Genomic DNA, 14,026 nt, shown 5'->3' on the forward strand with positions numbered 1-14,026 from the left:
CGGCAACGTGAGATTTGACTTCAGTCATCTTCTTCCACTGGCCTAAATGTGTACAGTTCAGGTTTGTTTTCTTGCTTGTTTTGCTGGAGCTGTGGATGGAGTGGGCTCCGCTGGGACAGCAGGTCAAGCGTTTAGTGCATCCTGACAAAATACTTATTTTGAAATGGTTTGCTGTGCTCCCAGCAAAGCTTGTTCACTGCAAATTGAAAATGAAAGGATGTCTTCTCATCACAAAGACAGTAATTTCAGTAGGATCAAGTTCTCTTTTTCTCCCTTTTTATGGAAATGCAGGAATGATTAATAATCAACACATTTCTGTAGCCGCTTTTGTTCTATATTCTTTGAACCTCTTAGGCTGTCATCTATTAATTTTAAATCTCAGAAGGAACAAGTATAGAAATAGATGATGTAGTAATCCAAGGTCTTCTGAGGAGGTGAAACTCGCCTGTGATTGAATATATGCATTTTGTATTATTCTGTATGCCTTCTGTGTGAAAATATTTCACTTAAACACAAAAGAGGTCTTCATTCTGTCTTTAAACAAATAATCTCTTCATCCTGTGGAGTGTTATCATCCTTGTGAGGGTATTAAGGCTGTGCAACTTTCATAAATATAAAGTTGAGAAGTTCTGTTTGCAATATTTCCATCATTGCCAGCGATGTTACTTCTTCATCTTCTTTGCTGCTATTTTTTATATTTAAAATAAAAACTAGAAAATACTATCCTTATATTTATTCTCTACTGTGAGCAGACTTTGGCCTTGGGGAAATATCAGGTATCTAAGTATAGAAAAGTCTGAAGAGAAACTGCTAAATTTCAACAGGGAATTGCTAATTTTCTTTTAATTTTAGTATTGCTGCGCAAAAAGGAGTTTGGGGGTTTTTTTTCCAAGTAACGAAGAAACAGCTGTGTTGGTGTTAAATATTCAGTGGGTTTTGTGACTTATTTAAATATCTTCATCTTTATAGATTTCCCTCATCTGAAAGTACTCTGAAGTATGTCTTTTGAGAGAGAGTGAATAATTTTTCTTGACTCTTACCTTTTTCCAGTTGGCATTTTGTAAAGTCTGGGTCCATGTTTAAAAAATGAATTAACGACACACCTTTTTGTTGCCAACAAAATACTTGATGCCTGCTTTCTCTAACTGCAGAAAAGTTGGTGAAGACTTTCTACTAAATGCTTAAAATAGCCAGGGGAGATTTGGAAAAAATGATGAGTGGTGTGTTACGCAACCAGCCTGGCTGAAGCTAAAAGTACTTCCAGATCATTTAGAAACGAGCACGCGAGAGAATGGCAGAGTGAGAAAAATTGTGTACTGCAACTCAAAACTGATCTGAGCTGGTCTCTGAAAGTAGTGAAGATGGAAAGTTTTAATAGTGGCTGGTGTCCAGCTGTCACCCAGAAAAGTCACCGCAAAGAGCTTTGGATGTTGGCAGTGTCAGTTTAGCAACTTTCTGAGCTGTCTTCATATACCGAGAGTAGAACTGACGTGACATGACATCACTTAATGCCCCAAGTGGTGGGAAAACCCTCTGAAGGGAAGACTGGAATTGCATAGGTGTGTTTGAGTTATGTATTTCTAGGCAGCTTGGTATGAAAGAAGGTGACTTGTATCTTGAGTAGGTTCTGAAATACTCTACTTGCTTCTCCAAATCATTCCAGCCTCTCTGAAGTTAGTGGGTATTTGCAATTTTGGACAAGTCTTGCATTATATTTTATAGTACTCTTACTAGCGTACTACCTAAATGCTACCTGAATGCCCATGCAACAGAGTCCATTTTAAAAAAAAAGAAAGAAAAAAAATCAGTCTGGTTAGATTTTTCATTTTGCTATGAAAGCAAAAATTGTGCATACCCGATTGAATCGAGCCCAACAAGTAGAACGGGACGGGGTTAGCCAGCAAGCAGGCTGTCGTGGGGCAGCACCAGAGGGAGCTTGCCGAGCTTATGGTATGTGAAACCGTGATGGTCTGTTTCTTAAATTGGGCCCTGCCTCTGTGAGCCCAGATGCTGTTCCCCCTTCAGAGGGACTGACCGTATGATAATTTTCACTTGCCCAGCAGCAGCCTATCTGCCCCCAGGCAATGTAGTTCCTCTTCACTACGGGTTGGAGGTGGAAGCGCTGCAGAGGCTCGAGGTTGGCTGAAAGTTTCCATTAGGGGATGCTTTTCCAGCCCAATGCTTGTAAGTTTTGCTGGTTTGGTTGATAGATTTTTTTTATTTTTTTTTTTTGCCAGGTACTTTTCCCAGATGTGTTTCTGAAGAAAGGTCTGCATTCCTAAAAAGTGACTGGCAAAATACTCTGTTGATGGTTAAGGAAAAAAGCCTAGCCCTTTCTTTGTAAAGTTCTGGTTCCTCATGCTTTGGGAGCGTAAGATGCCTTGGATGATGAAGTTGGGAAGCCTTGGGAGATGAGGATTGTCTGGGCAAAACATAATCCCTCCTCAAGTATTAGGTGGAGACCTGTACGTTGCTGTCATGAGGGGAAAAGAGATGGGATGGATTAATCAGTTGTTAGGGGCTGAATAAAATAAATTAATGGGGATGGAAGTAGAGATTCTGACTGGTTGGGCTTGGACTGGCAGGAGATGTTGGAAGTTTGGAGACTCTGACTGCGTGGGAAAGGAGTAAGGTCTACTACAAGAGAAGGGAATGGAAAAGGGAGCAGAGAAAATGAAAAGCATGGGATAGAAGGAATTGCAGTTGCAGTAATGTAGCTGGCAAGTTTCTCTCTTCATTGAACTCCAGAATTCTTCGGAACATGGAATTTTCTAATGTTTCCAGTATCCTTGATTTTGACTATTCCTCTGTGATGCTGGTATATGCAGAGGATAACCAAACATCACTGACAATATTTTTGTGAGCTGCAGGTGGCAGAGGCCCACGTGGGGATCTAAATGTCCAAAGAGAGCATTAATATATCACATGGTGCAATTATGGTCTTACTCAGTCCGCTTTATTAGATGCAAAGCGATTGCTGACGAAAGAACAGGATTTAGCTTGGAAGCATTGAAATGCACTTTTAATACATGTCCATATAATATTCATTCGTCACCCATGTGCATGATGGGGTAGTATACAATTACGCAATTACTTCTTCCTGCAGGACCTTTGTTCGGTGTTCAGGCTCGATGTGTCATCGTTTCATCAGCAGTTACGTAGTATTTTATTTTTATACTTAACTCAGTGTGCGATTCTGCTATTTTTCACTGTATATCATGAAGATCTGAAAAGAAAATGCATTCCTTTGTGGTTAATATTCAACAAACAGTGTATAATAAGATGTAATTACTTTGCAGTAATAGCTTTATTTATCACCTTTCCTATGTGGCTAAAACTGCTTGAATCCATGATCAGAGCAGAGAGCTGATTGTTTCAGCTGCTTTGGCTTCGTTTTGCATCTGTTAGAAATAGACCTAACTTCCGTAAGTATAGTGTCTGACAAGTACTTGGTTTATCTTACACAGTCATCACTACTGTGGGTTGCAGATTGCTGACCGTGATGGTACTCAGCTAGCGCATCCTTGCATGTTGATTTATGTACACATATAAGCCTATGGAATCTGGAGATCTAAAAGTCTTCTGGCGATAAAGTCAATGTAGTTTGACCCATGGTGAAATACATTTGGTACTAACCAGCCTCTGGTGGTTGCATTAAGGTCAATAACACTGAGTTTAACTTCTCAACCACTTAAGAAATAGATTTCATAGCACAAATACTAGAAAAAAAGATGTTGGGTACTTTTTGTTGTTTGTTTTAGATCTGTAGCTTTGTAACTAGGAATAAAACCTAAAAAAACCCACATTATGTTTTCCCTTCTTGCATTGGACAAGGTCAAACACTTGTAGACCTCTCCCCTGTGCTACAGGCAAGGGGGGGGTTGCAATTAACAATTTAGAAGTTAAGCTTAACTTGACAACTTTCTTGACTGAAAAGGACAGAAAAAAGTACACTTGCACTGTGACTAAATCTAGCACACAATTAATTCTTCTATGCAGTTCTGTGTGTTAATTGCTGTCATTGTGTGAACTGATGGTTTAAGCAAAAATAGAAAATTTTATAACGGGTGTGTTGCTTACAATACGCAGTCTTAGCTTAAAGTGCCAGCCTGCAGTGGCTTTTTGAATCTATTCTGTGCTGTCAATCTCTGTGAATCATCTTTATGTAAATGAAAAATACGTTGAAGAGAGCAAACCTGGAAAGTGTGGTTTGCACTTCATTTTCCACTTTTCCTGTTTGTTCAGAAGCTGTACGTTGGTAGTGTCAAAGTGGAGGTGAGTATTTCTGGATAGTTGCAATTAAATCTTCCTCCACATACCCTCAGCTCTTTCTCCCCTTCCCCAGTACGTGTCACGCCGTTAGAGATCCCCAGTGCCATACCCAGCGCCTGCTGTATCTGTTGCTGGTGTACTGGGCCAAGCTAAGCAGGCTGCAGGAATTGCTGTGGTGGTTTGGGACAAGTCGATCAGCCCATTTGGCCGTCAGTGGCTCACTGCGAGATGAAATGGCAATCTGCCACTGGTGCTTCACCCCGTTAGAATGGGATTTAGTTCTGAAGACCTTTGCCCTTCTGGGAAAGGTGTTTGATGTTGCCTGGAGTGCTTTAAGGGCGCTTTGAGGATGGATTAGTCAGGCAGGCAGAGCGACATCAAATAGGTCTTTTCTTTAAGAAAGGCATGAGAAGAGTGAAGGTGTCCATCTCAAATGGCATCCCGAGGTAAAATTATCAAGGTCGGTCTCTAGTGGGGCTCAGCCCCTTCAGCAGCTTCAACCTCTGGCAGAGCTGAAATGACTTGTCGTCAGTGTGGGGTTTTTCCCTTTTTCGCTGATGTGTCCAATGTGTCTGCTTTTCACACAGTGAAGACAAAGCCCCCAGGTAGGTCTCTCCTCACCTTGCTACTTCCCAAATTGCAGTGCTTGCTTATAAGAATACACTAGGACCCTTGAGAAACACCATGTGAATTAAAAGCCTGAAGTCTCACAGCCACGCCATTGCCAAAGAGGCACTGGGAACAGCCTTCTGGCTTTCTTGGCACTTTGTTTAAACTTCTAAGCTGCTACTTTAGGCACCGTCTCTGAATAGCTTGCTTTATTTTTTTTGCGTGTTCAGTTGCTTGGCAACAGAGAAGAGGAAAAATAGTAAACGCAGCTAATTCGGTTTTATTACTGATAAGTTAGCATCTCTTTAATATAGAAATGTATTTTTAATAAGACTGATGAGCTGTAATTCCTGGCTTTTGCCAGGCAGAATATTAAACAAACAGTGTTGATGGACAGGGTAAAGAACTTGACACCCCCGAGGGGTTTACTGTTACCTGGAACTATGCTTCTAATGTCTGTGCCTGTGCGTGCTATTATTTGAGGGTATTTTATGCTGCTGCTACTTTATTAGGCGAGTTTCTCCAATTCTTTGTGCCTCATTTTCCCTGGCAATAGAAGGTATTTGGTTTAAAACTAAACAAACAACAAAAAAACCCAAACCAAAACCCCCAACCTAACATTAATTGTGTGAAGTAGCGTACCTGCTAAAGTAGAAAAACAAAAAGTTGTGTGTAAAATGGATCCGTTTGCCTGGGAAAGCGCTGAAATGTGTTACCATTTTAGTATGGGAGTGTGTTTGACTGGGACAAGTTATAAATTTTCTGGTCTTGCATCAGATGTTTGGCAGCGACAGTTAATTTTTATCATTCATGGGGCAACATTCCTGTTGCTCAAAAAAGCATTTGTCTGATCAAGAGCTTTTTGGAATTTGTTTATAAGCCTTTCCTTGCTGCTGGAATATTTGGACAATGTTAGCAGCAAAAATCCAGATAATTATGAATGGTTGAAGCAATCTCTCTATTTCATCTGTTTTTTATAGATTGCCTGTTCAAACTCTGTCCCATGAACCGGTACTCTGCTCAAAAGCAGTTCTGGAAAGCAGCAAAGCCAGGAGCTAACAGCACAACAGATGCCGTGCTACTCAATAAACTGCACGTAAGTATTCATGTTTAGGCTTCTGTTGATCATCAACACTCACATCCATACTGCTTTAAGTAAGTATTTCCAATCAGCTTGACACAGTTAACCCAGAGATACCAAGAAGTTATATAGAAATCAGTATACAAGACTCCTTTTGAGACATTTGCTGAGATCTAACTCTTTAAACATCCTCCAATTTATGACAATGTGCTGTTCAAAGTCAGTGTGTCCCAATACCGGTATGTATGATACTGGGTTAGAGCCATGGTAGCCATTTAAGCTTTTGTTGTTAACCTGTGCTAACCTGCAGTAGTGCTCTACATGGGCATTTTGGGTACTAAGAGTGTAAAAATGGGGCCCTTCGAACAACTACGCAGAGTAGAGGATTCTCGGGCATTGCGTTTTGACATGGGAAGTCACAGGCATTAGCTGTGCTGGTAGATGCCATCTGAGCTACTGGTCTGATAAATCTATTGGGATTCCTCAAACATTGCTGTTAATATATGTACAGGTTGGTGGATAATTATGAGTAATTATAAGGCCAAACAGCCTCTCCCTCCTTATTAGTGTGCAGTATTTAGTATTTTCTGGGAAAAATGTTGACATTCAGCAGTTGAAAACCCCGTAAGGCAATTGATTGCTGTTTTTAGACTTCCTATACAAAAAAAAGCCAACTGAACTTAAATACCATCTGTTGACTTTAGAGTTAAATAAACTCCATGTTTATGTTAAAATTACATAGCTAGAGTGCTTCATGTCAAAATTACAATTCTAAATATTTTTAGTTTCTTTAAGCCTATATTAAGCTCATTGTAGACTGAAATACAAAATGGCCCTGTAGGAGAGTGTCATTTGCTGATTGCCATATGGCTGCCTTGCTCCTGCATTTCACAAAGGCTGAGTGTTTGACTCATTTTGCTTCTCAAAACATAATTTTATAACCTAGAAGTATTAACTTGCAAGGAGAAAGCTATTTTGGTATTGGCTGTAGCACAAAGGTCCCTCACTTGTGCTGCATTTCTCCTGCCCCTTTAATGATGATAAGAGAAGTAGACCATGCCAGCAAGCTTTAAGTAATGGGGGATTCTGGGTTTGGTTTTTCTGATGTAGAAGGGAACTCTCCAGTTTATTCCCGCAGGTTATGTGTGTGAGTTCATGGATTTTAAGAGAAAGTATGGTCTAAATACTGCCTCCTAGAAGAAAAATACTTTGTAATTGCCCTGGATTACAATGTCATTTAAAGTTGCCTTCTCTTTCCTCAGTTCTTGCCAGTTCAGGTGTTTGGAACCTGTTCCTGTTCCTCTGACACTTTACCATTTTGTGCCGGGGTCCCTATGCAAATACAGGATTAGATTTTTCCAGTATTTAGCCCCAGCTGAGTGATATTTGTACAGAAATGTACCACCACGCATGAAGTTCTTGCTTGATTTGGTGAAAGGATTTGAGTACTTTACAATTTTAATGGAGATTATTTAATATGCATCACTTTGACATAAGGGCTAACCCTTTATATAGCGTGTGCCAAATAAGGTCTTCGGTGACCTGGGGCTGATGCATGGCTTTAAAATAATTTGGTCCCATGTACATCATTCATATATCCAAAATTCTTTTTCTGCCAATCGTATGGGTACATGTCATCTTTTCCATTTGTTGGCACATGGAATACACTAAGAAACTCTGCGTTTTGCATGATATGGGGGGGTGGGAGCTATGCCCTGAAACATGTGCATACAATTATGTGATCTGCCCATGATTAGATTTCTTTGTCAGTGCATATAATTTCGAACAAAATTGGTGATGCAAGATGTATTCATCATCACTTGCCTTTTTTGGCTTCTGTTTGTCTGCTGGTGGAATTTATTGTCTGCTGTGGAGTGCTCAATGCTTAGGTCAGGTTATTTTAAGTTAATGCCATTTAAGGGATTTAAAATCTGGGACACTTGTCTTTCTTTGGTATCAAGAATCAGTGCTGTTAGAGAAGCTGACATCTAGTGGCCAGAGAAAATGATTCTTTCTTCTTAAATGATTGTCAGTTCTAGTGTGTGCTTTTGAAATGCATCCCAAGTCTTAATCATATTTTAGCAGAATACACTATTTTCTTTGTTTATAATGAATGTGACACCCAATCCAGTGCAGGCAGAGAAGTCCTGTCTTCTGTGATTGCAGTTGATAGTTGAGAGGGCTGTAGCGTCTTGAAGAAATGAATTGACATGGTATTGACAGAATACTTTGAAATGAAGCCAAAAAAGTTGTATTTCAATAATAAAAAGGAAGTTATGCTGCATTGTATTTCTGAATATACATTTGAATTTGAATGAGCAGCTGTATTCCAGGTTCTCCTGGAGCAAGAGCCAGCTATCATACCTAGCACAACTTCTAAAAATAGCACATTTTGTGTAACCTGAAGATGATGAAATTTTATAACAGTATACACATAGCTCTTCCTTTGCAGTAGCTAGGCTTTGTCCTGTGTTACTAGTACTTCACCTTACTACAGTTAGGAACTGTGGGCACTTTTCTTCTTCTCCAAGAGAAAACTGGACCTACCATAGTCCTTGAGATCTGAGAACCAAACCATAAACCTTGATGCTTAGCCTCCTAAAAAGTCTAGTTTTAAATCACTCTCTACCACCAGATATCAGTTGAGGCAAATACAGATCTGTATTTTTTTAATGAAAAAAAAATCATCTTTCCTGTAAAGTGAGGGAGAATTTATTTACTAAATTAAATGGTTTAAAACCAGCCTGGGCAAAATAGCTCACTTTTAATGCAAAGTGCAAGAGACTAGTTCTAAATTAAGTTATTAAACGGAGCAGTGTATCTCTATGATCATTCAGTTTTGCAAGGGTTTTCCCTTTTATTACCATGTTAGTGTGATACAGAAATGCATGGCTGCATTTTCACAGCCGGTCTGTAATGCAGCACAGAGTATCCTTCAGCTCTGTGGTGCTGGGAAGTTGGGAACTCACATATTCACAGCTGCAGGGGGCATTTGTAAATGTCTTCTAAGTAATCCTGCTGCATGGTGAAGATGATTAGAGTCACCATAAAAAGACAGGCTGTAGAAGAGTTGGGGCCTGTATTGGCAAAGTAAAATAAAGAACCGAAGTTGAGGTCCTTTTCTTTCAATTTGTATAGAAGTCAGTAGAAAGGATTATAGACTTCCTGGCTTGGGTTGTTATTCATCCCTTTTCACCTTCCCTCCATAGGTATGCTGTTTTCTTCTCATGGCTTGTCTTCTGTCTTGTCTGAGCTTTTCATCTCATGTTTTACTCCAAAATTTTGTCAAATTTTACCCAAATGATGGATTGCTTAAATGGTGTGTGTCTATCTTCCTAAACAACTGAAAAAGGGAATTGGAAGTTACGCATTTGGAATTTGGAAGAAGGAATGCTCGCTGGTTTTCCAGTTCTTTGAAATCCTGTTAAAGAACCTCGGGTGTTTGGCCACTCTTGTTATAAAACAGTCAGCAAATTAATTTTTCTCCTTTAATTTCAGCATGCGGCAGATTTGGAAAAGAAACAGAACGAAACCGAAAACAGAAAGCTGCTGGGAACAGTCATCCAGTATGGCAACGTTATCCAGGTAGGCTGTAAACATCTTTGCAAGGTGTATAGGATTTTGCTCAAAATCCCCTGCTCAGTGTGACTTGAAATTTCTGGAATTCCTGGACGAGAGTCTGTAGTTTTGCAAGGTATGACAGTGTCCTGAAGTGGGATCCTATGAAGCAACAACTGGGCATATAGCTATGATGAAGTCACTTTTTTATTATGGGTTAATTGTGGGGGTTTTGGTGGCTTTTTTTGAAGTCACCATATGATTGCTTTCTTCAGAAAGACTTCTTAGAGCCTTCATTAGGGTTTGGCCATTTGGAAGATGGCACAGGCACTCTACAATGCAAGATATGGTGTCTCACAATCAAATGTTGACACATCAAATTGCAGTCCCTTGAAGCAAAGGATGTGCTAGGTCCCAGGGAATGAAAAAAAGAAAATCATGCATCAAAGCCAAGAAAAATGGGAGGTACAATAACTGCATGATTAAAAAGGAAAGGTCTTTAATAAAAGGGGAACATAATATGGAGCAGGTGCAAGTTCACCCTGAAAACAAAGCAGACCTACTAGGTAGAGTGCCTCAGCACTTCAGAAGTAGGAGTAGTTACCTGAGCGTTTTGAGCCTTAGATTAAGAAATTTCTATACAAATGTTTTTTATTTTATTCTGCTGACACAGTGCCAGCCGACAGAGGGGGTGACTAGGAGCACAGGCAGGCTGGGCTTTCTTGTTGCAAGGAGAAATTGGTTGGCTGCCCTCCAAAGCAGTTGCAGGATTTGGAGCAACCTGATGGAGGACAGGCAGGGAAGTGCCTGGCTTGGTTGAATTAAGTGTGCTATTGGCCTGTGTGTTTGAGGCGGAAAAAAAAAAAAAAAATCTAGTTTTAAGGATGAAAGAAAAATAATAATACCTATTTTTGGTTGGACTACAAACATAATCACTATTAAGATCAGTGATAGCATTTTTCCCATATTTTCCTGTAACTCCCATATGTTCTGTGAGTATTTATGGTAGTCAAAAGGCATCAAAAAGCGGCTTTCTGTACAAAAGTACTTGTCTGCTAAATTTACTGGAAACTTAACAACAGTTGGTTGGAGCTGAAGAGGTTGGGAGCTGGGATGTGACCCGTTGCAGCTTACATATTCATGCTGATGGTGTGCGGCCTGCGAGGTGGTACACAGCCGAAGTTTGAAGAATGGGACTTTTTGAGGAGAGTCTTCAAAGAAGCAGTCATGTTTTCTGTTAAATGAGACAGAACAAAGCAAGATAAGAGCCGCTTTACTTCTCCCCACTCCCTTCTTACCAGGGAGAGCCACTTAGTCCCCAGCATTTTACAACTTTTGATCCTGGCTTTTTGAACAGGCTGTCATAAAGTGATGAGGGCATTTCTAAGTGTTTATCGTTTGCTGGAGAAGGGACAGTTGGATTACTGAAGATGTTTTGTGCTGTAGGACTGTATATATACTGAAAGAAGTGCAAGTGAAATTGTGCCTGAATTCATCAGTCTTTCTATATAATTTAGTTTTTATTTTGATTCCTGTATAGTATTGTGGTTATCTTACGCACGCTCGCTATTTATTGAGGGGAAGAAAAATGAGCATTCTTAGAACTGAACTCTAATTCTTATTCTAGCTGCTTCACTTAAAAAGTAACAAATACTTAACAGTAAATAAGAGGCTTCCAGCTCTACTAGAGAAGAATGCTATGAGGGTGACCTTGGATGAAGCTGGAAATGAAGGTTCCTGGTTCTACATACAGCCTTTCTACAAACTGCGTTCCATTGGAGACAGTGTAAGTGATAAGACGAATATCTTCACGTATTGCTTTGTGCACAGCTTGGCAAAGCTTGTTTCAGGAGGCCTGTCTTGCAATTAATGAAATGCACAGATCTTTTAGTGTGTGATGTTGCAGGAACAACCTTTTTCCTATGCTGTCATGAGGGGGAGGAAAATTGCTATGGTAACTTGTATTTTGGAAACGTGGAATGATTTAACATTGGAGGGAATAAAGGACCTAATTACACTAGCCTTTTACAGTTCCTCCCCAATTCAAAATGGTAGGAAATGTTGAGTTCCTTCGGTAGATTTGGAACAAATAATTAGTGTCTTGGTTTGCAATGTTGTCTGTTCAGAATCAAAATTGATCATCATTTTGTATATGAGGAATGGGTAATAATGAGGTTAAATGGTCCTGTTCATGGGAAATCTGGAAAATAATTGGTTTTGAATTAAATGCATTACCATTTTAATCTCTTAATCTCTTTTTTACAAAGTCTGAGTCACCTGGGTATACTATCTGCCTAAAACCAGGGGGTAATAAGCTTCAGTGTGCTCTATGGTATAGTCCAGGTATATATTTGGCACCTAAACAGAGCAGACTTTATCAAGTAGGAATAATTTATCCTATAGACTAGCCCCATATGTTTTCATGTGACTGTTCCTTTTCTACAGACACATACACAGAGTAAACCCAAAGCACAGGGTAGCACGGTCTTAGTGGCCATTTAGTGCTTATAAATAGCACCAACTCTCAGACACTTTTATCACTGAGAATAGTTCTTCTGAATACAGAAGAGGCTTTTTAGTTTTTAATTTAAGTAAGACTTTGCCCTAGAAGAAGGGAAGAACAAGACCTTTAGTGTCCATAATAAAGTGCATTTATCTTGAGTCATATGCCAGCCTGGTCAAGAATCTGGTTTTACAAATGAAAGTGTGTCTTGGAGGAGGAGGATTTTTGGCTGACCTTTTGCTATAGGAATTATTTGTTAAATGTTAACCAATGAAAGAACTTCATGGAAAGCAGCAGATAGGTTAGTACCAGAGTTGCAGTATATGTTTCTTCTGGAAGCCTCCGAGTCCAATAGTATAGGGGTTTTTTTCTGCCTGGATGACTGAGTATGGTGAGCTAAATTCTGAAGCAAACAGAATCCGGGTTTTCATACTCAGACTGGCATCTCTCCAAACTGCAAGAAGGTGATTTCCTCCTATTAAAAAAAGAAAGAGCTTTCCCAGGGTGCAAATTTCTGTCTGATGCTGCACTTATCTACAGGTTGTCATTGGAGACAAAGTAGTCCTGAATCCTGTCAATGCTGGCCAGCCTCTCCACGCCAGTAGTCACCAGCTTGTCGATAATCCGGGATGCAATGAGGTAAGGGCAGATTGACACAGCTGGAACAGCTGTACAAATTTCCGTATATTTCAGCTAAGCTGCTTGGACTTGTTTATGAAAATCAGCAAGCTGGTTGGTACCTGTGGCATTGTTTAGGAATGGTTATCTTGTTAATCAGCAACTTAGTAGAGCTAGCAGACTTTTCTCATATCTGTTGGGTGCTGGGCAGAGGTTGTTTGATCTCTTTTGCTTGACTGGCTAAAAATAAGATTTTTCCTTCAAAATCAAAAGTAGTGGCACAGTGATGTGTAGCAAGTGACTTTCCTAGCAAGTCAGCTCAGTTTACTTGTTCTGGAGTAAACACAGAAAGGACTTCCCTTCTCTAGAATAACGCAACAGGGACTGCAGTATTCTGTTGAAAATTGTCTAAAAAGTAAGGCAGTAGTTCGTGGCAGTATCTTCTGCAGACTCTAGGCAGTGGGGCTAATGGTTTTAGTTCTCCTTTTAGGTCAACTCTGTGAATTGCAATACAAGCTGGAAAATTGTCCTTTTCATGAAATGGAGTGATAACAAAGATGATATTCTCAAAGGGGTAAGACTCAAAACTCTACTTGCTTGTAACGTGTTCACTGATGGGTAATGTCTGTATTGATCATGCTGTCTGGGCTTTGACAGGGGGATGTGGTGAGACTGTTTCATGCAGAACAGGAGAAGTTTCTGACTTGTGATGAGCACAGGAAGAAGCAGCACGTCTTCCTGAGAACGACAGGGAGGCAGTCGGCCACATCTGCAACCAGTTCAAAAGCCCTGTGGGAAGTAGAGGTAAGAATTGTAACTCGGGCTGGGGGTGGCTTTGTAGGAACAATTACTGTTTCTGTTTAAAAGCAGTGTACCTGGATTTCTTTTTTTAGGTAGAAGTCTTCCTGGTGTTAGAAGTTTAATCTTAAAATTCCTTTACTTACTGTGCTCTGTGCAAAATTAAAGAGGAGTTCTCATCTCTAATGGTGCAGCAGATAGCTCTCAAATTCAGGTTCTTGACAATTAAGAAAAAAGAGGACCGAGAAGCATCTATGAAGTCATTTTCTTTCCAGTCACTAAAGTTTAGCACCAGCTAATAATTTCAACCGTCCTGCTGAGTGTACTGAACACTCTATTTTTGGTGTGGAATAATGTGATTATGCATATCCTCATTTGACAGAAGATTGCAACCCTTTGCTAGTCTCTGCGCGTTGCTTGTTTGGACTATTTTTTTTTTACTTGGCTTTTAAATAGCGTGACTAACACCTTGGCCATCACTGGCTTCTTAAAATATCCTCAATCTATTGGTATTATTGGACTTGTTTTATGATTTTAAACATTTGCCATGCAAACTGCATGTGAGAATCATAAAATTAATTGTAACG

At 39.8% G+C, this 14,026-nt stretch overlaps 1 protein-coding gene across 12 annotated transcripts in view; it reads left to right on the plus strand.

Moving 5' to 3' along the window:
• The window catches only part of ITPR1 (inositol 1,4,5-trisphosphate receptor type 1), a 184,718-nt gene that overhangs the window by 49,435 nt on the left and 121,257 nt on the right, over positions 1-14,026 (plus strand). For all 12 annotated transcript variants that reach the window (XM_049827170.1, XM_049827158.1, XM_049827159.1 and 9 more), the window contains 6 exons: positions 5,862-5,977; positions 9,461-9,547; positions 11,148-11,306; positions 12,564-12,662; positions 13,132-13,215; positions 13,299-13,445. In XM_049827170.1, the coding sequence (XP_049683127.1) occupies positions 5,862-5,977; positions 9,461-9,547; positions 11,148-11,306; positions 12,564-12,662; positions 13,132-13,215; positions 13,299-13,445 (692 nt within the window). The remainder of the gene's footprint in view (positions 1-5,861; positions 5,978-9,460; positions 9,548-11,147; positions 11,307-12,563; positions 12,663-13,131; positions 13,216-13,298; positions 13,446-14,026) is intronic.

The sequence above is a fragment of the Accipiter gentilis genome, chromosome 23, assembly GCF_929443795.1.
Source record: "Accipiter gentilis chromosome 23, bAccGen1.1, whole genome shotgun sequence".
NCBI classification, from domain to species: Eukaryota; Metazoa; Chordata; class Aves; order Accipitriformes; family Accipitridae; genus Astur; species Astur gentilis.